The sequence below is a fragment of the Nelumbo lutea genome, chromosome 1 (genome assembly GCF_056320005.1).
Source record: "Nelumbo lutea isolate HS-2025 chromosome 1, American lotus-T2T, whole genome shotgun sequence".
In the NCBI taxonomy this organism is placed as follows: domain Eukaryota; kingdom Viridiplantae; phylum Streptophyta; class Magnoliopsida; order Proteales; family Nelumbonaceae; genus Nelumbo; species Nelumbo lutea.
In genome coordinates this window covers 180,591,306-180,615,629 of record NC_142684.1, presented here as the reverse complement: position 1 = coordinate 180,615,629, position 24,324 = coordinate 180,591,306, and the positions used below count along the sequence as shown (strand labels likewise).

Here is a 24,324-nt window from a genome sequence, read left to right as displayed (position 1 = left end):
TTCATTTAGAGTAGCCTACGATAAAAGGGAAAATAAATGAAATTAAGGACATTTAGATTCCAAAAACTTCTTTATTGATTTATTTAAATATCTTTAATTCAGTGATTAAATTTATGAACAATCACCAGTTGCAAAACCAAGGAGATTGTGGGTGTTATACAATATAGTGAAGATGAAAATGTCATTGAATCTTGTAGAGAGGAAGAAGATAATATTTGAGATAAATAACCGGGTTTCAAGGAAAAGGAGAAGGGATGCTTACTGGAGGTTGAATCTTGTCTCCAGTTGAATGCATGTCGTCGGGGCTCAATGAAACAATGAGGACGCCACCGGTGGTCTTGTGTTCTCGAGGTAGGACTCGGGTGAAAATGGAGAAAGGAAGTTCACATGAAGGAGGAAAAGAATGGGAGTACTGGGCTTTCGAATGATTTTGTTTTTTCCTATCCGGTTGAACCGGGCTAACAAGGAAAACAGACTATTTAATATTAATTAGGTAACAGAATAGAGAAAGCCGAAAACACGACGTGCACACCTCCACTGAATCCGGACTCCTGGATCTTGTGGGGACCTTAGGTCTTTACATATACGGCAACCGGTGACACAAGAGCATGGAAGTCTCGTTCTTCATGAACTGTAGTAGAAGAAAACCTTTGGCAAGGAACTAGATATTGTTAATGAAAACAACTAACATGATTAAGCTAAACGAGGGACAGAAAAAAGTGCAATAACATGGTCTAATTGCACAAATTGAAATAAATATGAGCCATCCAAGATATATTTACACTATTCATTATAGACTTACGCCATTTGGTGCATCTTTTCACACGGGTTTCTTAGAAGTCTAGCAGCACATGTTTTCACCTTTTTCCATTTGGTTGGAAAAAAATTTAATTGTCAAAAAATATTATATTGAAAAGACATAAAACCCATTTTGGGCAATTTTTAAAAAACTCCAAATGGAACTTTTTGTTTTCTTTTCAACTTATTCACTACTATGTATATTGATTATCAAAACTTCCAAAAGATCTTTCAAAAAAGACTTGCCAAACGACCCCGTGTTGAATTGTTGATTCATAATATCAGCAATCCAAATTGAAATTTATATTTCAGACATCCCAACAGTCCATCATCTTGAACCAAGTTATAAGACTTGTGGTACCATTGTGTTTTAAGTTGCAACATTTGAACTCATGAAAGTGAGATGTTTTGCTATAAAACACACTGCACAATATTCTTACAAGTACAGTCCCGTACAAATAGCCATATAGGTGCCATTACGTGCCCGATAGGACAACTTCAGTGGAAATGACCCCAAATACAAGAAACATCTTCTTGACGCCCCCCATGCACATAATGAATGCAAGTGTGGTCTCTTTGGAGTCATATACCCCCCACCAAAAACTTAAGTCAAATAACCTATCTGGTGCGTTTGTGGATTCAAAATGGGAATGAATGCAAGGTACCAAACACAACCTTATTTCATAACCCATTACTTCCAACCGTTCCTTCCCCAGAAGCATTTAGGTTCACAACATATTCAATAATCTGCAATGTTATTCTTGGCTAAGTTACATTTCAAGCTACCCATTGCATATTAGTCTGACGGTACTCTTTCTAGTAAAGTAAGAACATATAGTATGTATTCAGAAACTCGCCCCAGGCTAGAAAAGGCTTGTAATGGCTGTGCTCATATCTGCATGAGGAAAAAAAAGAATGCAGTCTTCCAGCCAGAGAAGGTATTTTTCGTTGCAATTAAAGGAACCAACCATTGGAATCTTAATCCTGTTTGTGAGGTTGGAGATACAGCGTCATGGTGAAGGTACAACCAAGTGGGTGGTATCAAGAGGAAGGGGTTGAAGATAATCCCAACCGGTCTTTGTTATCTGAAAGGAAAAACTGGACCACTCTAGGCCATCAGATTGGACCAAGGAAGTGTTTAGGGAGGTAACCATTATCAGGAATTCTCTGAGTAGTCTGACAGAATTTGTCCCTGAAATTACAAAGGCAAGGAAACACAAAAAGACATGAGAAATGAACAAAAGAACTTGGTGAAGAGTGTTGAACAGGTGGCAAGGAAATAGAATATTAATTTTACTTCATTAGCAAATAATAATCAAATGCATCAAATCCAACATCCAACAAAATAATCAAGTTAAAGACTTCAAAGAAAAGCATAAAGATGAATGATGTTCCACCTCCTTGTAAGTGTAATAGCTAGTATTAGAACAGCAGAGTTTGGCCATTCTAAGTCTTGCAAGATTTGATTGTGTTAACGTTATTATACAAGTCTATTGAGTGTCCAAGAAGAAAAGCAATTCATTAAATGATAAGGGGCAACGAAATTGTTTAACCTAAGGAAGGGCCTTCAACAATGGATAGCATGTACTATAGTACAACTGTACACTGCACCGTGTTATATTTCCTCAGATTTTACAATCATTTAACACATGTGCTCTGCCAAACCACCAAATACCAACATATCAATAAGCCAGATCCATAGTCTCCATGAGATTGGAAAAAACATGGAAATGTATATTTCAAAACCTTGTCCATGTGTATATTGGGCAGAATTGTAACTGATAGCTGGAGATTGCAATTTCCTATGCAATCTTTAGCTATTGTATCTTAATCTCTGTTATTAATGAAAGATTTTTACTGATCAAACAAAAAAAAACCTTGACCATGTGTAGGATAATTAATATGCATATGCGTTGATTTATAATGTAGACAACTTGATAAAAATCTTTAGTAGAGAAGTTTCTCAGATGGTTTATCTAGATTTCTTCACATCCCCCCCCCCCCAAAAAAAAAATATATATATATATATATATATATATATATATATATATATATATAAATTAAATAAGTTATCATCATCATAATAGATTCCTGCAAAGCCTATCCAGTTTTTTGTTCTCTTTGGTGCAGTCACTTGTCATTTTTGCACATGGATGAACCATCTAAGTTGAATTTCCCTCATTTTGTTACCTGTTAGTAGGGGGCAACTTAGACACTGGTTGGGGCTCAACCCAGGCCCAAACCTAAGAATCAAACTTGGGGCTCGTGCCTGGCCCAACCCAAGCCTAACTTAACACTACTCAGGCCGAGCTCAGGTTCAGGCAGGCATGGTTGGGCGTGACTGGGTTGATCGGGTTTTGAATGCATATACACATATTTTTTATGTATAATAACAAAAAGATGTTTCATATAAATAATAAGCATGATATATGTATATTTGTGCATGGGTTTGAGTTTAGGCTAATATACATATGACAAATAACCACATATGCTTTTGGGTGTATTATACAATATTCATACATATATATGTCACAAATACACAATATAGACATGCATATATACATTCATGTCATACAATGTTGGACAGGCTCAGGTTGGGTCAGGCTGGGCTCAAGCTACTCAAACTCAACCCATGCAAAAGCTTGTGTCAAGTTGGTTCAGGATCGGGTTGGGCCTACCCAAGCTGCAGTCCTACCTGTTAGACTGGAGCTAATCCTAAGTCCTCAAGAATGAACTTGTTTCTATTCTGTATTTGCTAGTCTTTCCATTCAACTACCTTCAATGTCCTCATCTTAGTTTCCTTCTAGTAATCTAGTCTAATAGGTATTTTCCGGTCACATTGCATCATAGATCCACTCTTCCACTTTATTCACCCTGCTCTAATTCTATGGGAAACATCATCTTTGGTTTCTTTCTTGTTAAGGATGCTTGATCTTAAGTGATGAAAATAATCAGTTTATCTTCACTGCACTGCCATTAATACAAATAGGGGACTCACTTGAGCACATCAATTTTCTGATAAATGGAGGCACCCCCATTGATAAGAGAGAGCCTTTTTTTACTATAATATAAGGCAATGCACAGAACCATTTTTATGTTTGAAATAAACCCTTGGTCATTAATATAAGTTATAGCTACAAAAATCATTTTGATGCTCTAGGTGCACTTTAACCTTCCATCTCTGAATCCTTCTACAACCTCCCTTAAGTTTGTGATCTAATTTCATTTCTTATTTGAAATTTTGAATCCTTCTAAAATTTTCTCCATTTGAACCCTTTTTATTAAATAGAGAGCATGCAAAGCTTACATCTCAGGTTTTAGCTTTTAAAATGCTCTGAATGGATACAAGCTTTGTCATAACAAGTGTTTCTTTCCTTCGCATGTTCAAAAACAAATTAGTTAAGACAGAAAACAGCAATAGTTGAAAAAACATTAACATCCTAGGCTTTCTTTCTTTTATCCATTACTCTTAAAACAATTAGAGAGCTTGAACAACACTGGATTGGTAAACTGCTCCAGAAAAAGTTAACTATTCATACCTCAATGTCCTTGGCCTCTGTTTATCCAGGAAGAGCTGCAAAGTACTAATGAAGCTGGCTTTTACCCATGCACCTTTGTTTGGTGAAGTTTGTCAGTTTCAACTCTGCCTTCTATAGGCTTCACAAGAGATTATAAATGAAAATAAACTAGCACCATATAATTTCAGCCTGCGAAAAAAAAGGGCATCAAGTGTCAATAACTAAAAAGTTTGTAAATTCTAGGCAAAAGAGGAGCTTTTCTAAAAAAATAAAAATGCATACATCTTCTAATATCTATGTGAGATGCATCTTTAGAACGAATTGCATTAATTAATGCCTCAGAAACAGATTTGTCAAGAGTGAACCCATTCTCCATCATCTGGTCCCACACTATACGAGCCATTGCAAGCTTTTCTTCCCTTATTAACCCTCTAATTATCAACTTATAAGTCAACTCATCAGGATAAGGACCACTGGTATACATATGCTCATACAGACACATGGCTTCACTAGTCCTAGATGCCCTGGAAAGACCATTAATAAGGGCATTGTATGAAACCACATCAGGGGCAATTCCTTTCTCAATCATACTGTGGAAAAAACTTCGAGCCAGCTCAATTCTCTCAGTCTTGCATAGGTGATTAATCATTGTAGTATACATTATGCAGTCAGGAACCAAACCCATTCCCACCATTTGATGAAATAAATCCTCTGCTAAGTCAGAACAACCTTCTTTGAAGAAAGCATCAATAAGAATAGTAAAGGTGACAACATCTGGGACAAATCCCTTTTGACACATCTCCTTAAACAATTTGTATGCCTTCTTGGTGCGGCGGACCTTGCAAAGTGCTTTAATGAGAGTATTCCAAGAGGCAACATCACACAAACCTTCGATGTGCATCTTATTCACTATAAGATGGTATGCTTTGTCAAACCTGTTAGCTTTGCAAAGACCCTTAATAAATTGATTGTAACTGTACCTATCAGGTTTAATACCACTTTGCTTCATCTTCTCCATCAAGTTCTCTGCCTCTTCCAACATAATCTCATCACAACAATAATTCAATAGTGTATTGTATGTTATCAAATCTGGATGGCACCCATTCCTTCCCATAAACGACTTTATTACTTGGGCTTTATCAATTCGACCAGCTCGACAAAATCCACTAATCAGAGCATTGTAAAATGAATTACTGAAGACAATCTCACTTTTCATCATCCTCACAGTAAGCTCATAAGCCAAATCAACCTTCCCATTGTTATATAAACCAAGGACCAATGCCCCACAAGCTACACCATCTGGAGTAAGCCCCTTCTTTGACATTTCATGCCAAATCTCAACCGCGGACTCAAATCTTCCAAATTTACAAAAACCATTGATAACTGCAGTATAAGTAACAACATCTGGGTCTCTTCCCTTCTGACTCATTTTCTGCAGTATTTCTAGAGCCACATCTAACTGGTTTTCCTTACACAGTAAATTTATATATGTGTTGTAAGTCCAAATGTCAAGAACACATCCCAGCTTGTCCATGTCTTCTATAAGTCTCTCAATGAGAGTCAGATTCTTTACCTTACATAGACCAAAGACAAATCTTGAATATGTAAGTGAACTCAAAGAACACCTTTGTGCAATCATTCTATCATAGTACTTCTCAGCCAGATCAAAGCGGGATTCTTTTACCAACACTCCAATAAATCTTTCGTAGTCTATACCGAAAACCCTACAATCAGATCCCACCATCTCATCAAAAGTTTGAACAGCTTCATCAATTAAACCAGCCCTCCTATACCCAGATATAAGAAGCCGGTATATAGACCGATGGATGGGAAACCCAGTTTGCTTGGTTCTCTGCCAAAACTGTTGTAAGAGATCAAACTTGCTATCCCGAAGAAGCGCAAAAATCATGGACTTGTGAGTAAAGTAATCATGCTTAACACCCAACAGTGATTCGGCCCAATTGAAGAAATGGATACCCAATTCAGCTGGGAGACACATCAAGACCTGACTCATAATGTAGTTGTTCAAGACTACATTCAGTCCCTGGAGTTTCGTCTCTACCGTATCCGACCACTGCTGGCATTGGAGAATGATTTTGCAAATTTTGGAAGCAGAGCTTAACAAAGATGGTTTCTTGCTCGTCTCCAAAATGTGGGTGAGCCGATTCTCGCCTTCCTTTTTCTGGGGTTCAGACGAAACCCTTCCGTTCATGTCTGGATGCAGATTAGTATCTGAGCTTAAAAGTAACTTCATGTTTGGTTGGTTTGTTCTACTCACGGAGCTATTGAAAAACCTGAGCTTGGGTTTGAATGCATAAGCTGAAAAAGAGAAGAAAGAGCTTGGGGATCTGTAATGCCTTACAAACATAACACCATAAAGGTCGAAGCTTTCTAAAGCAATCCATTTCATCTGATTAAGTAACCATATGGTTTTCCTTAACAGAGAACCCGTCGAACAATTGGTCTGCAATCCTAGTAGTCCTCTTCACCCCTTCTCCGAAACAGGAGTTCTAAAACCACCGCTCTCTCTATTCAAGTCCTTCCAATTTCTTGCTTCCGACAACTCATAGATGTTGCGAGCAAAGTTCTCTTCAATCTTTGAATCCCAGCCGCACGGAATCGAGACCAGAAGATCGAACAATCTCTTCCCTTTTTCAAACTGAAATCAGAAGATTATTTAGAACCCACATTTTGTTTTCATAGAAGATCACATGACAAGAGAAGAGAGGAAGGAAGGAGAAGAAATCTCGGTGGCTCCATGGAATAAGAGTAACAATGTGCTCGTGCTCGTGCTCGTTATAAAATTAGCAGCGGCTTAGTAGGTCGAGTGGAACTCGAAAATGAGGTTTTAGACTCGAAGGTTTGAATGAATGATGTAACCTGGGCCAACTGGACTGTAGGGCTGTCAACTGGTCGGTTCTACTTCTACCCGATAGACCCGGACCGACCGAACCGATTATAGTGGTTTTGGTTAAGGGATTTTGTCCCGATTAGTAATGGAGTCGGTTCTGGTTTTTACTTGTTCTGAACCGATTCAGACCCGAACCGATTATTTTTTAACAATATAAAAAGGTGTCCTAGTTTTTATATTTTTATTGTATTTTATGTATAAAAGTATAAATTTTTAGAGATAATATATAAGATAATTTTGATTAAAAACACTTGATATATTAATATATAAATAATTTATTACTTTAATGCCATATTTATTAAAATTATGCTATCAAAAACCATTTTTAAGTGTAGTTGTCAATGTATTCATGTCAGATCCAATTATCCCAATTATTGATTAAAGGGAAAATTCCACTTTAGTACTTTGAACATAGGAGTAGTGTCAAGTTAGTACCTGAACTTTTAAATATGTCACTATAGTACCTAAACTTTCAAAAAGTATCAAGTTGGTTTCTGTAGTTAACTGAACGTCAGTTATCTGTTGAAAATATCAAAACTATTCATCAAAAGAAGACACTATTCATTATCTTCTACATTGAGACTAAACCGGTTATCTTCAAAGAAAAAGATAAAAAAAAACATAAAATATGATAGAGGAAAACAACAACTGAAAGCAAAGAAATAACTAGACAAGAATATGTTTCAGATCTAAAGGTAGAAAACAATGATTTCATTAATCTAGAATTTCAAACACTTCAACCGGTTCAGTCTCAAGGTAGACAATGAACAGTCTCTTCTTTTGAAAGGTAGTTTTAACATTTTCAACAAATAACTGACGGTCAATTAACGACAAAGACCAACTTGACACTTTTTGAAAGGTTAAATACTACAATAACACTTTTAAAAGTTTGAATGCTAATTTTACACTACCTCCAAAGTTCAGAGTACTAAGGTGGAAATTTTCATTAATTAAAATAGGATTGATATAGATTATATACTACACTAGACCTGACTTGTTGATAGCCATACTAGAATGACAGATCCCCGACCCCTAATATTGGAGCCCCACAGCCACAAAAGTTGAATCCAAGGGCCCTACTTCGTCTTTTACAAGAGCGCAATTCAAATCATGGGACTCATGGTTTTCTTAGTAAAAACTGCTTAGGCCTTGATCTTTAAAAGCAAAATATTTCACACATCAAGTTGGTTCTTTTAATACCTCTTACTTTTAAGACATCAAAAAGCTTTTTAGGCCTGACATCAATTTTATTATTATCCTCAAAATGACCCTTCGGCATTTTATTCATTATTTATTATTAATAACACACTATTTTTGTATTAGCATTAAAATATCATTTTAACAATATAAAATAATTCCTTAATATTTAATTATTATTATTATTATTATTATTGCATTTAATTATTTATTATTAAAATAGTATTAATAATATTCTATTTTATTATTCAATTATTTTTAGTTATTATTTGAATCATTTTAATTGTTAGTTTGATTTACTATTTGAGCTATTTTATTAATATTATTATTACTATCACTATTATTCTCATTTAATTATTTATTATTAAATATTAATAATTTATTATTTTATTAGCTACCCATTATTAATTTTTTAATTATTTTATTTATTTTATTCAATTTATTATTTTTATTTAATTATGTAATTATCTTAAGTTATTATTGTAACCATTTTATATATTATTTCATTATTTTTAATTATATTTTAATTACTATAATGATGCTATTAATTTTAATATTACTTATTTTGTTATTATTATTTTTAATTATTTAATTATTAGTATCATTGTTATTATTTTATCATGATTTATTATTATTTATTTTTTAATATTAGTTTTGTTCAAAAATAATGATTAATATCAATGAATGAATGTTAATTAGAATTAATGTAAATGTCCATTCTCATAATAAATTATCGAGGCAAAATTGTAAAGTAACCATATTCAACCTTCATGTTTCAACTTAAGTTCTCAACATTCAAATACCAGATAAAGCAAAAAAGAACAATTTTCAAACTACTTTTTTCATTCCGTTTTTTTTTTTTTTGCTTTTCAAACATCAGACTTCAGACCAACGACACCTAAACCTCTAACTTCCATCTTTTTTCCTCGAATTTATGTTCATGAGAGTATAATTACAAATATGTACGCCATAAATTACAGCTGCCAACGGATGGGACGTGGTTCAAGACCGGATGGATTATTAATTGGTTCCAATGGATAGATCATAGACCCCAAAAAGAACCCAACTATTAATCGGGTAATTGGGTTTAAACAACTAATCCGATTATACCTTATTATACTTAACATCTATAATTACATATACATTAGAACTTCATTTTTAATATAACGTTAGTTTCATTTATTTGCGGTATAAATTTATTATTACACCAATGGGTTCATGAGAGTGTAAAATGGAAATCGAATGTTTGTCCAATTTAACACTTCTTTTCGTTTGAGATAAAAGCCCACTGCAACCGAGAGATTGCAGTCTTTGCCGATCGGTCAAGAAATAGAACACTGCGAGCGGCAGTAAAGACACATGTCTGGTAAGAAACGTGTGCTCTGTCCATGGTGTTACTCAATCCCTCAAACCAAACTAAGGAAGGATTGGTGACGAGACTACCTTGGGCTGCAACAAAGTTGATGACCATGGCGTCAGTGCCCACATCCTTGTTCGATGGCTGCATTGGTAGAGGCATCGGATCATTAGCCCCGGACTTATAGAACGGGCAAGCGCATGCTTCAGGGCATTCTAGCATCGGATTCCCGATCAGCGTGTACAGCTGAGCATCCGGCCCCGTGCCCACAACCCCATGGTCTGAGCATTTGCCACTGCACAGATTCTGCACCGAAACATCCTTGGCTGCGAAGATGGCAGTCACCAAATGTGTGGATCCGCCGGTTGCTTCCTTGATAAGACCTGGTATGAAATCTTGGGTTAAGATTTTGTCGATGGAATATGACTTGTCGGTTATTGTCCTAGTGACGCGCACTCGAATGGTAGGGCTTGTTTTGGGGCCTCCAGGGACTGCACTTTGATAGCTCTCCACCATCTTCCACCATGCCGACACGTGGCTCCACGTGTGTTGTCTTTGTTTAGTGAGCGGGTGAATTTGGGGATGGCTGATTTCTGGACGCGGCCGACGGTGCCATACCATATCGCGGCAATTTTCAGGTCACCGCTGAGGAGAGGACTGCCGTGGTATTCAAGGACTGGTTTGTGGTTCGCCGCGTCGTGTGAGGAAGCTGGTACAGGAAGGAGAAACAGAACAACAACCAGAGTTGAAAGGAAGACAAACTTGTCGGAAGACGCCATTTTCAATTAAAAACTGCTGTCGGAGGAAGATGATGAACAGGTAACCACTGTTGTCGCCACCCCTCTGTTTTCATCGACGGTCAATCTTGTCCTGGCAGATCGGTTGTTGCCCTTGTAACCACTGCTGTCGCCGACAGTCAACCATTGCTGTCGCCGCCTCGTCGGAGAGAAGGAAAAGAGAGAGAAAGAGCGAGATCGATTATCGATGTAATTAAAAGATTCATCATTTTCGGTGTAAAATTACGTGTTTACCAAATGCTTGTAAAATTTAACCGAGATTCGATTTTACAATGAAAGTAAAACAAAGTGTATATGACCAAATTTATCTTTATACTACTTATGAAATTTAACCTTTTAAAATATAATATAACAAAATTTACAAAAAAAAAAAAAAGCCTTCCATATACTATTAACTATATAATCAATTTGGGTCTTGACCATCAGCGGAACAATAAACCAATAAGAATCACTCCCGACCTAATTATTGATCAAGCACAAATAATGGAGCTAAAACCACATAATCGGTTTGGTAGGTTCAGTTCTATCGGATAGAGCAGGATCCGTTGACGGCCCTGCAGAGAAAAATTTAGGAAAATTCTCTTAGCCCAGTTCTTTGATAACATGGTTGATTTTATCAAAACACGGTATTTCCTGACCTGTGGAATCAATGATAATGTTTCACATCAGTAATAAAATAATAAATCAACTGAGAAAACAATTTTTCATAGTATTGATTGGTTTTTATTGTTATTTTTTGAAAAAAAAATGGTACCATGTAAGAGCCACGTCAACCACCATATAAAAACACTTTGTAAAAATTAAAAAAAGACAATAACAAAAATGGCAATTTCAATGTTGAAACGTTCTTTGAAGAAACGACAAAACATTTTCTTTTTTATTTTGTAAATTTACGCACCAGACCCCAACAAAAATATTGGAGGTGAATATTTATCATCAAAAGCGATGTACTTAAATTGAATTTACGCACCATCCTGATATTTTTTCGATATCTTCTCAGAAGCATTAGAAGTGAATCCATGCTAGAGGACTAAGATTAAGTGGAAGGGGAATTGAATGTACGTAAACTTTTGCACCACAAGTTCGATTTTGTGAGCATTGTTTGCCACATTCGTGCATATCGCATCACAAGGTTATGACAAACGGGTCAACTAAACCCCTTTAACCTCCCAATATCTTCTCCAAAGCATAGGAGGTGAATCCAAGCTAGAGAAATCAGATTAAGTGGAAAGGGGAATTAGATGTATATCAAAAATTTCACCGCCAATTTAATTTTGGGAGTGTCGTCCACTATCGTCTGTGTGTCCCACCGCAGGGTTGTGACAAATGAGTCACATAAACTGCATTTACCATCCTAATATCCTTTCAAAAGCAATAGAGGTGAATCCGTGTTAGAGGAATCAGATTAAGTAGGAAGGGGAGCTAATGTACGTCAAATTCTGCACCGCTAATTTGATTTTGTGAGTATCGATATCAGGTATCGTATCGGACAACTTGGATACAAATACGAGTACAAATATGCTTTACAGACGTATGGATATGGACGAAAGAGAGGAAAACACATGGATACACTAGGAAATATATATATATATATATATATATATATATATATATATATATATATATAGAGAGAGAGAGAGAGAGAGAGAGAGAGAGAGATTATAACTAATATAATAAAATGCATAGATATTATACAATTTTGTTGATAATCCATCAATCAAAAGTTCAAAACACAAAACATATACAATTATTATATTACTATTTTACTACTTTTACTTTTCAACATTAACAAAAAATGTGAACTAAATATTAAATTTTGAAATGTTTGATAAACAATATATTTATTACTATAAATAATAAATATGTCATTATAAATTGTAAATTAAAATATCAAGTGATAATTTATAAAAATTATATAATCTTTACTTAAATATATCAAATCTAATAAAATTTTTAAGATACATATCATATGAAAATTTTTAATTTTTAATTACAGAAATAATGGAACAACTGTTAACATTTTTATTTCTATAATTTTTTTTAAATAAAAAATCATTATTGATATAAACTTAAATTATTGAATTTGATATATTCAATTTAATATTATATTCTTGAATATTTTGTAAATAATAAATATGTTGCTTTAGTGTAAATTAAAATATCAATAAATAATTTATAAAAATATATTAAAATTTTAAAATACATATCATATACAAATTTATGAATTTTAGGTACTAAAATAATTATTCTTTTATTAATATTTTTAATTATATAAAATTATTAAAATTAAAAATCAAATTTTTATATAAATGTAATTTTGATATATTATTTATTTTGTCACCATGAGCTATGAGGCGGCCTAGTGGTTCAACAAGTTAGAGAAAAGGTGGACTAGGCATTGAGGCTGAGTTTGAGTCACACTATTGATATTTTTTAATTGGAGATATGCTCGTATCAGTGTGCATTGCCGCGTATCAGCCGATACACACGACTGAACATGTATCATGCCAATCATAGTGTATCCTACATCCGTTCCTTATACCGATACGATACATATAATACAGGCCGTATCGTATCAATAATTTAAACCTTGATTAAAGGTGAATCCATACAAGAGGAATCAGATTTAGTTACTAGGGAATTGGAGGCACATCAAATTTTGCACCATTAATCTAATTTTGTGAGCGTCATTTTCCGTTGTCTACATGTATCCCACTGTGGGGTTAAGACGAGAGGGTCAAATAAACCCCTTTATGTATCGCATAGTTGGGTTGTGATGGATGAGTCAAGTAAACCCCCTTACCCTCCCGATATTTTCTCAAAAGCATGGAAGGTGAACCCATGCTAGAGGAATTAGATTAAGTAGAAAGGAGAACTGGATGCACGTCAAATTTTGCACTGCTAATCTAATTTTGTGAGCATCGTCCATCGCCGTCCACGTGTATCCCGCAACGGGATTGTGACGAATGGGTCAAGTAAACCCCCTTACCAACCCAATATCCTCTCGAAAGCATTAGAAAGCTGCATGTACAAAAAAAAAATGCAATGGTAATATGATTTTATGAGCATTGCCTGCCACCATCCCTGTTTATTATCCCTCTGCAGGGAAGTGACGAATGGGTCAAGTTAACCCCCCTTACCCTCCTTATATCCTCTCTGAAATATTAGAGGTGAATCCATGCAAGAGGAGAAGGATTTAGTGGAAAGGGAACCGAATGTACATATGTGTCCAACTGTGGGATTGTGATGAACATGTCAAGTAAACCTCCTTACCCTCCTGATATCCTATCGGAAGTATTAGAGGGTAATCCATTCCATAGGAGAGGATTAAGTGGAAAGGGAACTAGATAAACGTCAATTTTTGCATCGCAATATGATTTTGTGAGAGTTGTCCACCACTAGACATGTTCATGGGACGGGTAGCCCGACGGGCCAGCCCGACCCCCAGATAGACTTGAACATGATTTTTAGCCTGTAGGCTTGACCTCTAGCTTAAAAGCCTGATTCAATTTTTTTTCCGGTCAAGCTCGGGATTTGTCAAAAAAGCCTGGCCCGAGCCTGGCTTGGCCAAACTTTTATATAGTTTAAACCCTAAATTCCTAAATTGTCTAACCCTTTCCCATTTCCCTCTTTTTAGCAGCATTCCATCTTCTCACTTTTCTTCTCATTCGTAGCTTCTCACTCTCAAACTCTCAGAATCGGCGAACCCAGGCGCCCAACTTTCACTCTGTGAACTTAAGCACTGGTGATTGGCGCCACTAGTGAAGGTCATCTCTCTCCGGTAGTGAGCTCTCTCTCTCTCTCTCTCTCTCTCTCTCTCTCTCTCTCTCTCTCGTTAAGTTTTTCCATCTTTCCCATTTCCCTCTTTTTATCTTCTATCTTCTCACTTTCTCAATTTTCATTCACTCTCAGACTCCCAGGAACCAACGAACTCAGGCACCGATGCCACCAGTGAATTAGGTCGTCTCTCTCTCTCTCGTGGTGAGTCCTCTCTCTCGGGCTTCAGGCTCAAGCCCAAACTTTGGGCTTTTATGAGGGTCGGGCTTAGGCTCAAGTTGTAGGCCCGTTGGTCGAGTCAAGCTCGGGCTTGGGCCTAAAAATTTTCTATTAATGAAGAACAAAAGCCCAACTCGAGCCCGGCCCGACCCGACCCATGAATAGGTATGTCCACAACCATTCTTGTATATCGCGCAGCAGGTTTGTGACAAACAGATCAAATGAACTCTCATACCATCTTGATATCCTCTTAGAAGCAATATTGGTGAATCCATGCTAGAGGAATCAGAATAAGTGGAAAAAAAAACTGGATCTACATCAAATTTTACACTGCTAATCAAATTTTGTGAGCATTGTCCATTGTTGTTCGTGCGTATCCAGCCATTGGATTGTGACGAATGGGTCAAGCAAACCCCCTTACCAACCCAATATCCTCTCAAAAGCGTTGGAGGTGAATCCATGGCAAATGAATCAAATTAAGTGGAAAGGGAAACTAGATGTACACCAAATTTTACACCACTAATCTGATTTTGTAAGCATTGTCCACTATCATATATGTGTGTCCCGCTGTGGGGTTGTAACGAACAAGTCACGTAAACTCCATTTACCATCCCGATATCCTCTCTAAATCATTAGGGGTGAATCAATGCTAAGGAGAGGATTAAGTGGAAAGTAGAACTGAATTTACATAAAATTTTGTATCATTAATCTAATTTTTTAGGCACCGTTTGTCGCCATCTGTGCATATCCCTCCATGGAGTTGTGACAAACAGGTCAAATAAACCCCACTTACCATCATGATATTCTCTTGGAAGCATTGGAGGTGAATCCATGCCAAATGATAGGATTAAGTGGAAAGGGGAACTACATGTATATAAAATTTTGCAATGCTAAAAGTCAGATTTTGTGAGCATTGTTCGTTGCCATTTGTGTGCATCCTGCCACAAGGTTGTAACAAATGGGCCAAGTAAATAGGAGTGTTCACAGTCCGATTTGATGCAGTTTGGAGAATTTCTCAGACCAAACCAGTAAATTACGATTTAGGAAATTCTCAAACCAAACCAAACCGTTTTATTACGGTTTGGTGTGGTTTCTAATAAGGTTTGGGGACTTTGCACCATTCTATGCTAAACTAGTATAGGAAAAAAATTAATTTGTCCAAAATTCTCATATAAAACATCTACATTCTCATTCAAAACAATCAATTAAATAAATTTGAACATTGAAGAAATCATTCTCATATAGAACATCTACATTCTAAATTTCTAAAGCTAAAAACATGCGTATATAAACTAATAAACATATAATTAAAACATAAACCCTAGGACAGATAGGGTTCAGTTGAACAGAATAGAGGAAGAGGGTTTTGGTTTAAAGTGTTTTGTTAGGGTTAGAAGAGAGATTACACTCATGAGAGGGAGACGGGAGCAGCGACAGTGGTCGAGTGACCAACGATGGGTTGGCAAGAATAGTTAGTGTTTTGTTGTATGAGAATAAGAGAGAGAGAGAGAGAGGGAGAAAGAAAAGAAAGAGAGCTTACCACAATCGCAAAGACGGACAAGGAAGGTCTGATCGACGACAACAACCAACAGCAATTGCGAAACCAGCAGCAGCAACGAAGTAAAACTGCAAAAGTAAAATTGCGTTCAACTATTCGATCACCAGTGTTTGCAATCGCAAAAGTAAAACTACCACTACAACAGTGGCAACGACAATGGCAATCGCAAAGACGGACCTTCGCGTGGCTTCAGTCGTCCGATCACCAGTGCTCTGTGTTCTCTAAGAAGAAAACTGCAATGGAAAAGGGTAGGAAAAGGAAAAGCCAAAAAGGCTAGGTATCAACTATCGTGTATCAATTATTGAAGAGGAGAGAGAAATTAAAAAATAAAAATAAAAATTTAATAATTCGATATTTATATATTATATTATATATTAATCTTAATACGATTTATGGTTTGGTTTGGTTTATAAAATTTAAAAACCAAATCGTAAATCATAAATCATAAACCACATTTTTATAAATTTGTGAAACCAAACCAAACCGCAAATTCAATTTGGTTCAGTTCGATTTTATGGAGCGATCATGTTAGCTTAACCCTATCTATCATTCCGTTTTCCCCGTAGAAACAATGGAGGTGATCAATCCATACAATAGGAAATGATTAAGTGGAAGGAAAAGTAGATTTACATAAAATTCAAATGACATATTGCTATGTTCTAGGGGCAGGATTAGTATTCATCATGTTACTGACCCAAAGGGAAGTATTTCACCAATCTCATCTTCTTACGTAAAGCTAACTTTTACTTATAGCTATAGCATCAATTAACCCTCTTCTCTTACTTTACAAGGTGCTAAACGGAAGATACAAATTAGAGGCACCCATAAAGGTGAGGTTGTGAATAGAGACACCTCTAAAGGTAAGTACAAAGAAAATTAGGTTTCCAAAGGTTATCCACCACCCATTGAAATTTTAAAATTATAGGACCTTTGCATAATAATTTGTTTTTAGGTTCAATTGAAATTATTCACCCACCAAGTTGAACTAAAAGCTAGAGAATGGATTATTACCCATATATTTGTTTACCACAAGAAAAATGAATTAAACAAAATACATTACCCATATATCTATCAAAAGCTTACTACATGTTCAAAATTTAAGTTCGACAAAAAATCCATTATCCATATACAAAATAAATTCACACTTCTAAGCAAATCCATTAACCATAGCAATTGAACTACGCTAATGCATATATAATAAACAATGTCATGCAATATACAAATAAACTCCAACACCATTACACAAGATATATGAACACATTTTCCCATATTATCATAGAGTAAAATAATGCAAATTCATATAAATACCCCTATATTATCATTTGTTATAGCTTGGAATAAGAAAAATATAAATTCAATTGTAAAAATGGTTTTTATTGTTGAACAAATTCATATTATGGATAAGGCACATAGAGAAATTCCAAACAAAGTAGTGATAGTGGTTTCAAGGTATAACTTAACTTAAATTTCAGAACTCATGTGCCTGGGGTCATATGATCAATGAAAATTTCATAATTCATTCCATTTGAGCCACTTAAATTAGTCATTAAAACTTCAATAGAAGAAAGAATTCACTGGATTTCCACATTAGCTTCCTTGGACAAGAATTTAATAGAAGAAAGAAATATGAACAATATAACATTGGGCGAACACCACTTGGTTGAACAATCAATTCATTTCATTAACGCATGAGCAGATGCACAATCCACGCGAAAAATCAAATGTAGAACATATATTCGAATCTGATGAGGGCGGATTTGGCCCTCCAATGACATTGTGACACCTGACACCTCATGCCAAATAAGTGCAGCCTGACAATTAAGTACAGCCTCTTGACAACTAGGCAACTCGCCACTAGACAGCTCGCCACAGGCATCTCGCTACAGGCAACTCGCTACTAGGCAACTCGCTACTAGGCAGCTCGCCATCTTGTAGCCTAGCACCTCAGAACAATTAGGTGACACCCAGACAACAACCTGCCTTTGCTAAGTTGATGGTGTCCCACCAGGTGCGGCCTGGCCTTGGCACGAGCTGGCAGCCTGGCCCTAGCGCGACCTGGCCTTGGCACGAGTTGGCAACCTGTCCCTAGTGCGACCAGGCCCTGGCAAGAGCTGGCAGCCTGGCCCTGGCGCGACATGGCCTTGGCATGAGCTGGCGGCCTACCCCAGGCACCGACCCGGTGGCTTGACACAGGTGCCAACTTGACAACCACGAGGAGCTCACCACCGTACCCCGCATTTTACGAGATTGTGACTTGTAACGGATATATTAGCTCACCAACTCCCCATTCTGACGAGAAGGGACAGTATTACCGTTTGATGGCATTTCATCCACCTAACACGCAACAAGTCCCATCATAGCGGGAATCCAAGAACTGCTCCACCTAACCCACGAGGACTCCAGTATATAAAGACCTCACCCCCCAGGGGTAAAGGTATGCTAAAAGGCCAAAAGGCCAAGAGGCTGAAGGAATAGGTGGTAACCCCTACTCTCTAGCTTTCTCATTCTCTAATATCATTCTTCAAGCTCTCTTTATTAAGTGCTAACTTAACCATCGGAGTGATCTCGCCAGGTAAACATCCCCGGGTCCTCTGATATCTGGTTCCTTGCAGGCCTCTAAAAGAGAAACAGAGCTCAAGGTAGCTCATCAAGGTAGCTCACCTCCAACCAGCTCATCAAGGTAGCTCATCACCAAACAGCATCAAGGTAGCTCACCTCCAGGTAGCTCACCACCAGGCAGCTCATCAAGGTAGCTCACCTCCAAGCAGCTCATCAAGGTAGCTCACCACCAGGCAGTTCGCCACTGGGTAGCTCGCCACCAGGGAGCTCCACTTCAGCCTCTAAGTCATAGGCCACTTGGGAGCAATCGAGGTGATGAGGTACTTAGCCAAAAAATTGATACATCACGAAAAAATGATACGTGACCAGAAACTGTTACATCATTTGGCGTCATCTGTGGGAACACTACAAAAAGCTAAGTCCTCTTCTCCCAGAAAGCTTAGTCCTCGCCATTTTAGAAATTGAAGCTCCCTCTTTATAATTTCCTTTTTTTATGAACTCAAAGAAATTGAAGCTCTCGGTTCATAACTCTAAGGCACCCCCCCGGTGGCATGCACCGACCTAGCACGACCTGGCACGGGCGCCGACGTGGCGGCCTGGACCAAGTGCGAACTGACGAACTGAAAAGGCACCAGCCTCAAAAACAAGTAAGCAAGCTCTATCTCTCAAGTTGTGATTTCTAGCTCGCAGTCTACTATGAGAGTACTGACTTATCCATCGGAGTGACCTCGACGGGTTAGCCACCCCGGATCCTCTGACATTTAGTTCCTTGCAGGTCTCTAAAGAGCAATGAAGCTTATCAATCCAACTCGGCACCTGGTCAGCCCAGCGCCTCACAGGCAGCTCAGCACCTCACAAGCAGAGACCTCGGCACTACAACAAGACCTAGTCGCCTCTTCGGCATGGGCAAAAATTCAGGAGTGGACTATGAGTCGCTCCCAAAGCCTAAGGGCCAATACTGCTGAAAGACCCAATTGCCTCTTTGGCATGGGCAAAGTTCAGGAGTGGACCATGAGTCGCTCCCAAAGCCTAAGGGCCAATACAGCTGAAAAACCCAGTCGCCTCTTCGGCATGGGCAAAGTTCAAGAGTGGACCATAAGTCGCTCCAAAAGCCTAAGGGTTACAATACTACATAAGACCTAGTCGCCTCTTCGGCATGGGCAAGCAAGTCCCAATCGCCTCCTTGGCATGGACACTTAAGAACCAATCACCTCTTTGGCATGGGCGAGATAGTCCCAGTCGCCTCCTTGGCATGGGCGCTTAAGAGCCTGCTGCCTCATCGGCATGGACAAAGTCAACAAGAGTGGACTATAAGTCGCTCCCAGAGCCTAAGGGCTAAAGTATCGAACTGGCAGAGACCTCAACACCTTACGAGCAGCTCACTTCCAAGCAGCTCTCAAAGCCTAAGAAACTGAATCAGTGCTTACGAGCTCATCGAATTATGGGCCAAAAGGAGAAATCTACTCCCTTCGCCGAGTTACTTTCAGCTCGAGAGTGGGGGGCAAATGGTGAGGGCGGATTTGGCCCTCCAATGACATTGTGACACTTGGCACCTCATGCCAAATAAGTGCAGCCTCTTGACAACTAGGCAGCTCGCCACTAGACAGCTCACCACTGGCAGCTCGCCATCTTGTAGCCTGGCACCTCAAAACAACTAGGTGACACCCAGACAACAACCTACCTTTGCTAAGTCGATGGTGTCCCACCAGGCGCGACCTAGCCCTGGCACGAGCTAGCAGCCTGGCCCTGGCGTGACCTGGCCCTGGCATGAGCTGGCAGCCTGTCCCTAGCGCGACCTGGCCCTGGCACGAGCTGGAAACCTGGCCCTAGTGCGACCTAGCCCTGGCACGAGCTGGCAACCTGGCCCTAGCGCGACCTAGTCTTGGCACGAGCTGGCGGCTTGGCCCAGGAACCAACCCAGCGGCCGGACACAGACGCCAACCTGGCAACCTCAAGGAACTCACTACTGTACCCCGCATTTTACAGGATTGCGACTTTTAACGACTATATTAGCTCACAACTCCCCGTTCTAACGGGAAGGGACAGTACTACCGTTTGACGGCATTTCATCCACCTCACACACAACAAGTCCCATCACAGCGGAAATCCAGGAACTGCTCCACCTAACCCACGAGGACTCTAGTATATAAAGACCTCACCCTCCAGGGGCAAAGGTATGCTAAAAGGCCAAAAGGCCAAGAGGCTGAAGGAAGATGTGGTAGCCCCTGCTCTATAGCTCTCTCATTCTCTCATATCATTCTTCAAGCTCTCTTTACTAAGTGCTAACTTAGCCATCGAAATGACCTCGCCAGGTAACACCTCTGGGTCCTCTAACATTTGGTTCCTTGCAGGCCTCTAAAAGAGCAACAGAGCTCAAGGTAGCTCATCAAGGTAGCTCACCTCCAAACAGGTCATCAAGGTAGTGTGACCAGAAACGGTTACATCAGAATCCAACTAATATTTTAAATGAATTCAACATAAATCCTATGTGGCAGAAATTTCAAATACCTCTATTTCGATTTACAATAGCTCATACTTCTACGCTCGTTGTACGACTGGGTCCGGTGCAGAAGATACATCGAAGTAAGGAAGGGATATATCTCCTCTTCCATCGGTGTGGGTCGGTGAAGAAGATCAAATGCAGTGTAGATTTTTCAGCAAAGACGTTGTATTTTCAGGATGTTCAATGGACATGAAAATGAAGCTGGGAATCAACCGGAGGAATAGGGAGATATCTCCACTTCCGTTGGTGTGCGCCAGCGAAGAGGATCGAAGGCGCTGCTCTGTAGACTTTTCGACGAATGCATTCAAACTTTCGAAGGAGGTGAAAACGAAGATGAGAGTCAGAGAGTGGAAGAGGAAAGGGAAATTAACGTTGAGCATTTTGGGGATTTATGAATATGGGTGAGGTGGCATTTCTCAAAATCTGACGTGGCTCTTACATGGCACCATTTTCTATAAAGCGGCAATTTTACCGATCACCACCACCTTAATAGGTTGAGTTCCTAGTATGTCCATTGGAGACACATGTTAATTAGCTTCTTTCATTCACAGTCCTTGAAATCTAAACAGTCTCTTTCCTCCATGCATCATAATGCTTTAGTTTTAGAGAATTCAACAAGAAATGGAGACATAAAGTTGTGACTATTAGTTGAATGCAAATGCAAGTATTTCTAATTACTTTTTCCTTCAAACCAAACACAGCCGTAATATTAAACAAAAATCATCCCAAGTAACGACAATTAGCATTATTTTATTGTGTCATCAGATTGATAGAATCTGTAACAACATATTGATTCAATGATTCTTGTCAAACTAAAAGAAAACCAAACACCATTCTAATGTTTTCATTTTCAGTTCATTGCTTGCTTAGCTTGCTCTTCTTTGATTCACGTTTCAACCTCTCCTTTCTCTCTTCTTTTTGGATTCGAAGAAGCTCTTCTGCATCCTCTTTCTTACCGATTCTCTCACTTCTCTTCTCCTCCTTCTGGATGTCTCTGAAACTAGTTTCCATGTCTCTTTCATCATCATCATCGAACTTAGAATATTTATTGGGGTTGTAGCCAAACATCTTTCTGATCATCGTGATAGCCCGATGCCAATCTTCACCGTCTTCATCGGAATGTTTTCTCGGAGGCTTCTTCGTCCGACGGTGCTCTTGCATTGCAGGAAGAGTTGGGTTTTGCTTGGGGGGTTTTATCCGAGGCTTTGGAGAAGAAACTGGGTTTTTCGATATCACCTTAGTCTTGTTTTCTTGCCTTTCAACTGACGACTGCACACGGCCTGGAACTGTAACAGCAGCAGTTTCTCCTCTTCCACCACCACAGGAAACTGAACTGCAGCGCTTCTCGGACGGAAACTGGGCTGCAGAAGTATCATCATCAGAGAACAGAAAAGAATAGTCCCGCGTACGCTTGAGCGTCTGCACTTTCGTATTCAAGCAAGGAACGATTTGGGGTGGTTTGGTCTCACGTACTGAATCAACAGACTTGGATGAAGAATTCTGGGTTTTCAACATTAAGTTGATCTCACGTACTGAATCTCCAGGCTTTCCCAATGCACCAAACTTGGATGAAGAATTCTGGGTTTTCAACAATATGCTGATCTCCTGGACTACTCTTTCAGAAGCAACAATCTCAGACGATCCAAAGAAGGATCCATAACCATCGTCTCTTGCACAAGCATCGGCCGAAGCAGATTCCCTTTTCATCTTCCTCCTGATAGATTCTTTCAGTTGCTGTCTAAACTTCGAGTAGTCCATTTCCTTGGATTGTTCAAGCAGGCTTCGATCCAGGCGAATATGGCTAATCATCTTGAACTTGAAACCTTTCAAGATAATTAAAAGACTAGTAATATGAAAGCTTCCAAATATGAACACTTCACTAAAACGGACAAAACTTTTAACAACAGAGAAGCGGAAACGAAGAACAGATTCAAGCAGGGCTAAACACCACTTATAACAGAGAAACAACATATAGATCATCAGAAAACTTACAAGAAAAAGGCGAAATCTGCAGAGAGGGATTGAAACCTTAATATATACACCCCAGAGTCCAGAGGCTGTCCAAACCCCAAAGAATTTGGAAAACCCATTTTCATTTACAAGAAACCCGGAAATTAATTACTTAAACGGAAAGAAAATCTTAACCGCGTAAAATTTCTCGAGTACAAATAAAAATAGAAATTTTGGTAAATTTCCTAAATCACCCCTGACGTTTCTGATAAATCTCCCCGCATTTTCCATTTTGTTAGAAAATCATTTTCTCTCTTCTAACTAAGAACTAATACCCTTCTTCAACCACTTCTTTCTTGGAGTAACTGTACTCTTTCTTCTCAACAATTCCCGCCAAGCTTGAGCCTTCCAACCCTCTTGTCAGAAACCCAATCGCAGGTTGCTGATATTTTCCCCAAATGTCAGGGGAGCTTTTTGGAGAGATCAAAGTTCATGGGGAAATCATCCGATCAAGCTTCAAGCACTTCACAATTTTGTTGATATTTACCCGAATCATCCGATCAAGCTTCAAGCACTTCACAATTGCTTTGAAGCTCAAATTTGCTTCATGCGGGGAAATCATTTTTGGTCTCCCAATTAAATAGAGCATTACCCTCTCTTAGTAGGTGTTTGGCATTGGAGTGTTTCACAAGCAGTCCAATTTTGTTGATGTATCATTCATGTCAATGGAATTAGTAAGAAAATTACATTTTGATAGCCTGTTTAAAAAAAAAAAAAAACATTTTTACAATGATTAATTCCAGGATTTGGGAAAGGAGGGAAATGAATCGGATTTAATCTGATTCAACTTCAAATATACTTTGTTTAAGGCAGATTTGGATATCTATGTTGCAATGATTGAATTTGAAAATGACGCCCATTTGTTGACCAAATTGAGTTCTGAAATTACTATTTTTATTAGCTACAATTGGATTTTATTATATACAATTATACGATAATGTATGTATTTACTATGAAACCTTATTTAGAATTTTAATTTAAGAATTCAACTATAGTACATTCACAGATTCACTAATATTAATTGTACACTAAATGAATATGTCAACCAATTACTTGAAGTCTATTTATTTTTCATTAGTTCAAATATAATTTTACATTTAATGCATTCACCATCATATTC

The 24,324-nt window shown here is 38.2% G+C and overlaps 2 protein-coding genes, 1 long non-coding RNA gene and 1 pseudogene across 4 annotated transcripts; all 4 read right to left on the bottom strand.

Moving 5' to 3' along the window:
* Positions 1-1,459: 1,459 nt before the first annotated feature.
* Positions 1,460-7,158, bottom strand: LOC148879589 (Pentatricopeptide repeat (PPR-like) superfamily protein). Its single transcript, XM_088961155.1, has 3 exons — positions 4,599-7,158; positions 4,338-4,505; positions 1,460-1,990 (listed from the first exon to the last, which is right to left on the bottom strand). The coding sequence occupies exons 1-2, from the start codon at positions 6,724-6,726 to the stop codon at positions 4,501-4,503; spliced, it is 2,133 nt and encodes a 710-aa protein (XP_088817281.1). The 5' UTR covers positions 6,727-7,158; the 3' UTR covers positions 1,460-1,990; positions 4,338-4,500.
* A 2,320-nt stretch (positions 7,159-9,478) lies between these two features.
* On the bottom strand, positions 9,479-11,080 carry LOC148879588 (protein EXORDIUM-like 4; annotated as a pseudogene). The gene has a single exon (XR_016104281.1). The product of XR_016104281.1 is annotated as a protein EXORDIUM-like 4 (transcript).
* A 4,664-nt stretch (positions 11,081-15,744) lies between these two features.
* On the bottom strand, positions 15,745-16,398 carry LOC148879587 (uncharacterized). The gene is made up of 2 exons (XR_016104282.1): positions 16,310-16,398; positions 15,745-16,200 (listed from the first exon to the last, which is right to left on the bottom strand). It is a non-coding gene; the product is annotated as an uncharacterized LOC148879587 (long non-coding RNA).
* A 5,579-nt stretch (positions 16,399-21,977) lies between these two features.
* Positions 21,978-23,242, bottom strand: LOC148879586 (uncharacterized). Its single transcript, XM_088973420.1, has one exon. The coding sequence runs from the start codon at positions 23,172-23,174 to the stop codon at positions 22,050-22,052; it is 1,125 nt and encodes a 374-aa protein (XP_088829546.1). The 5' UTR covers positions 23,175-23,242; the 3' UTR covers positions 21,978-22,049.
* Between the last annotated feature and the right edge of the window lie 1,082 nt (positions 23,243-24,324).

Coding starts and splice junctions, on each gene's coding strand:
- LOC148879589 (XM_088961155.1), bottom strand. CDS start 6,726: ATGAAATGGATTGCTTTAGAAAGCTTCGACCTTTATGGTGTTATGTTT.
- LOC148879586 (XM_088973420.1), bottom strand. CDS start 23,174: ATGATCTATATGTTGTTTCTCTGTTATAAGTGGTGTTTAGCCCTGCTT.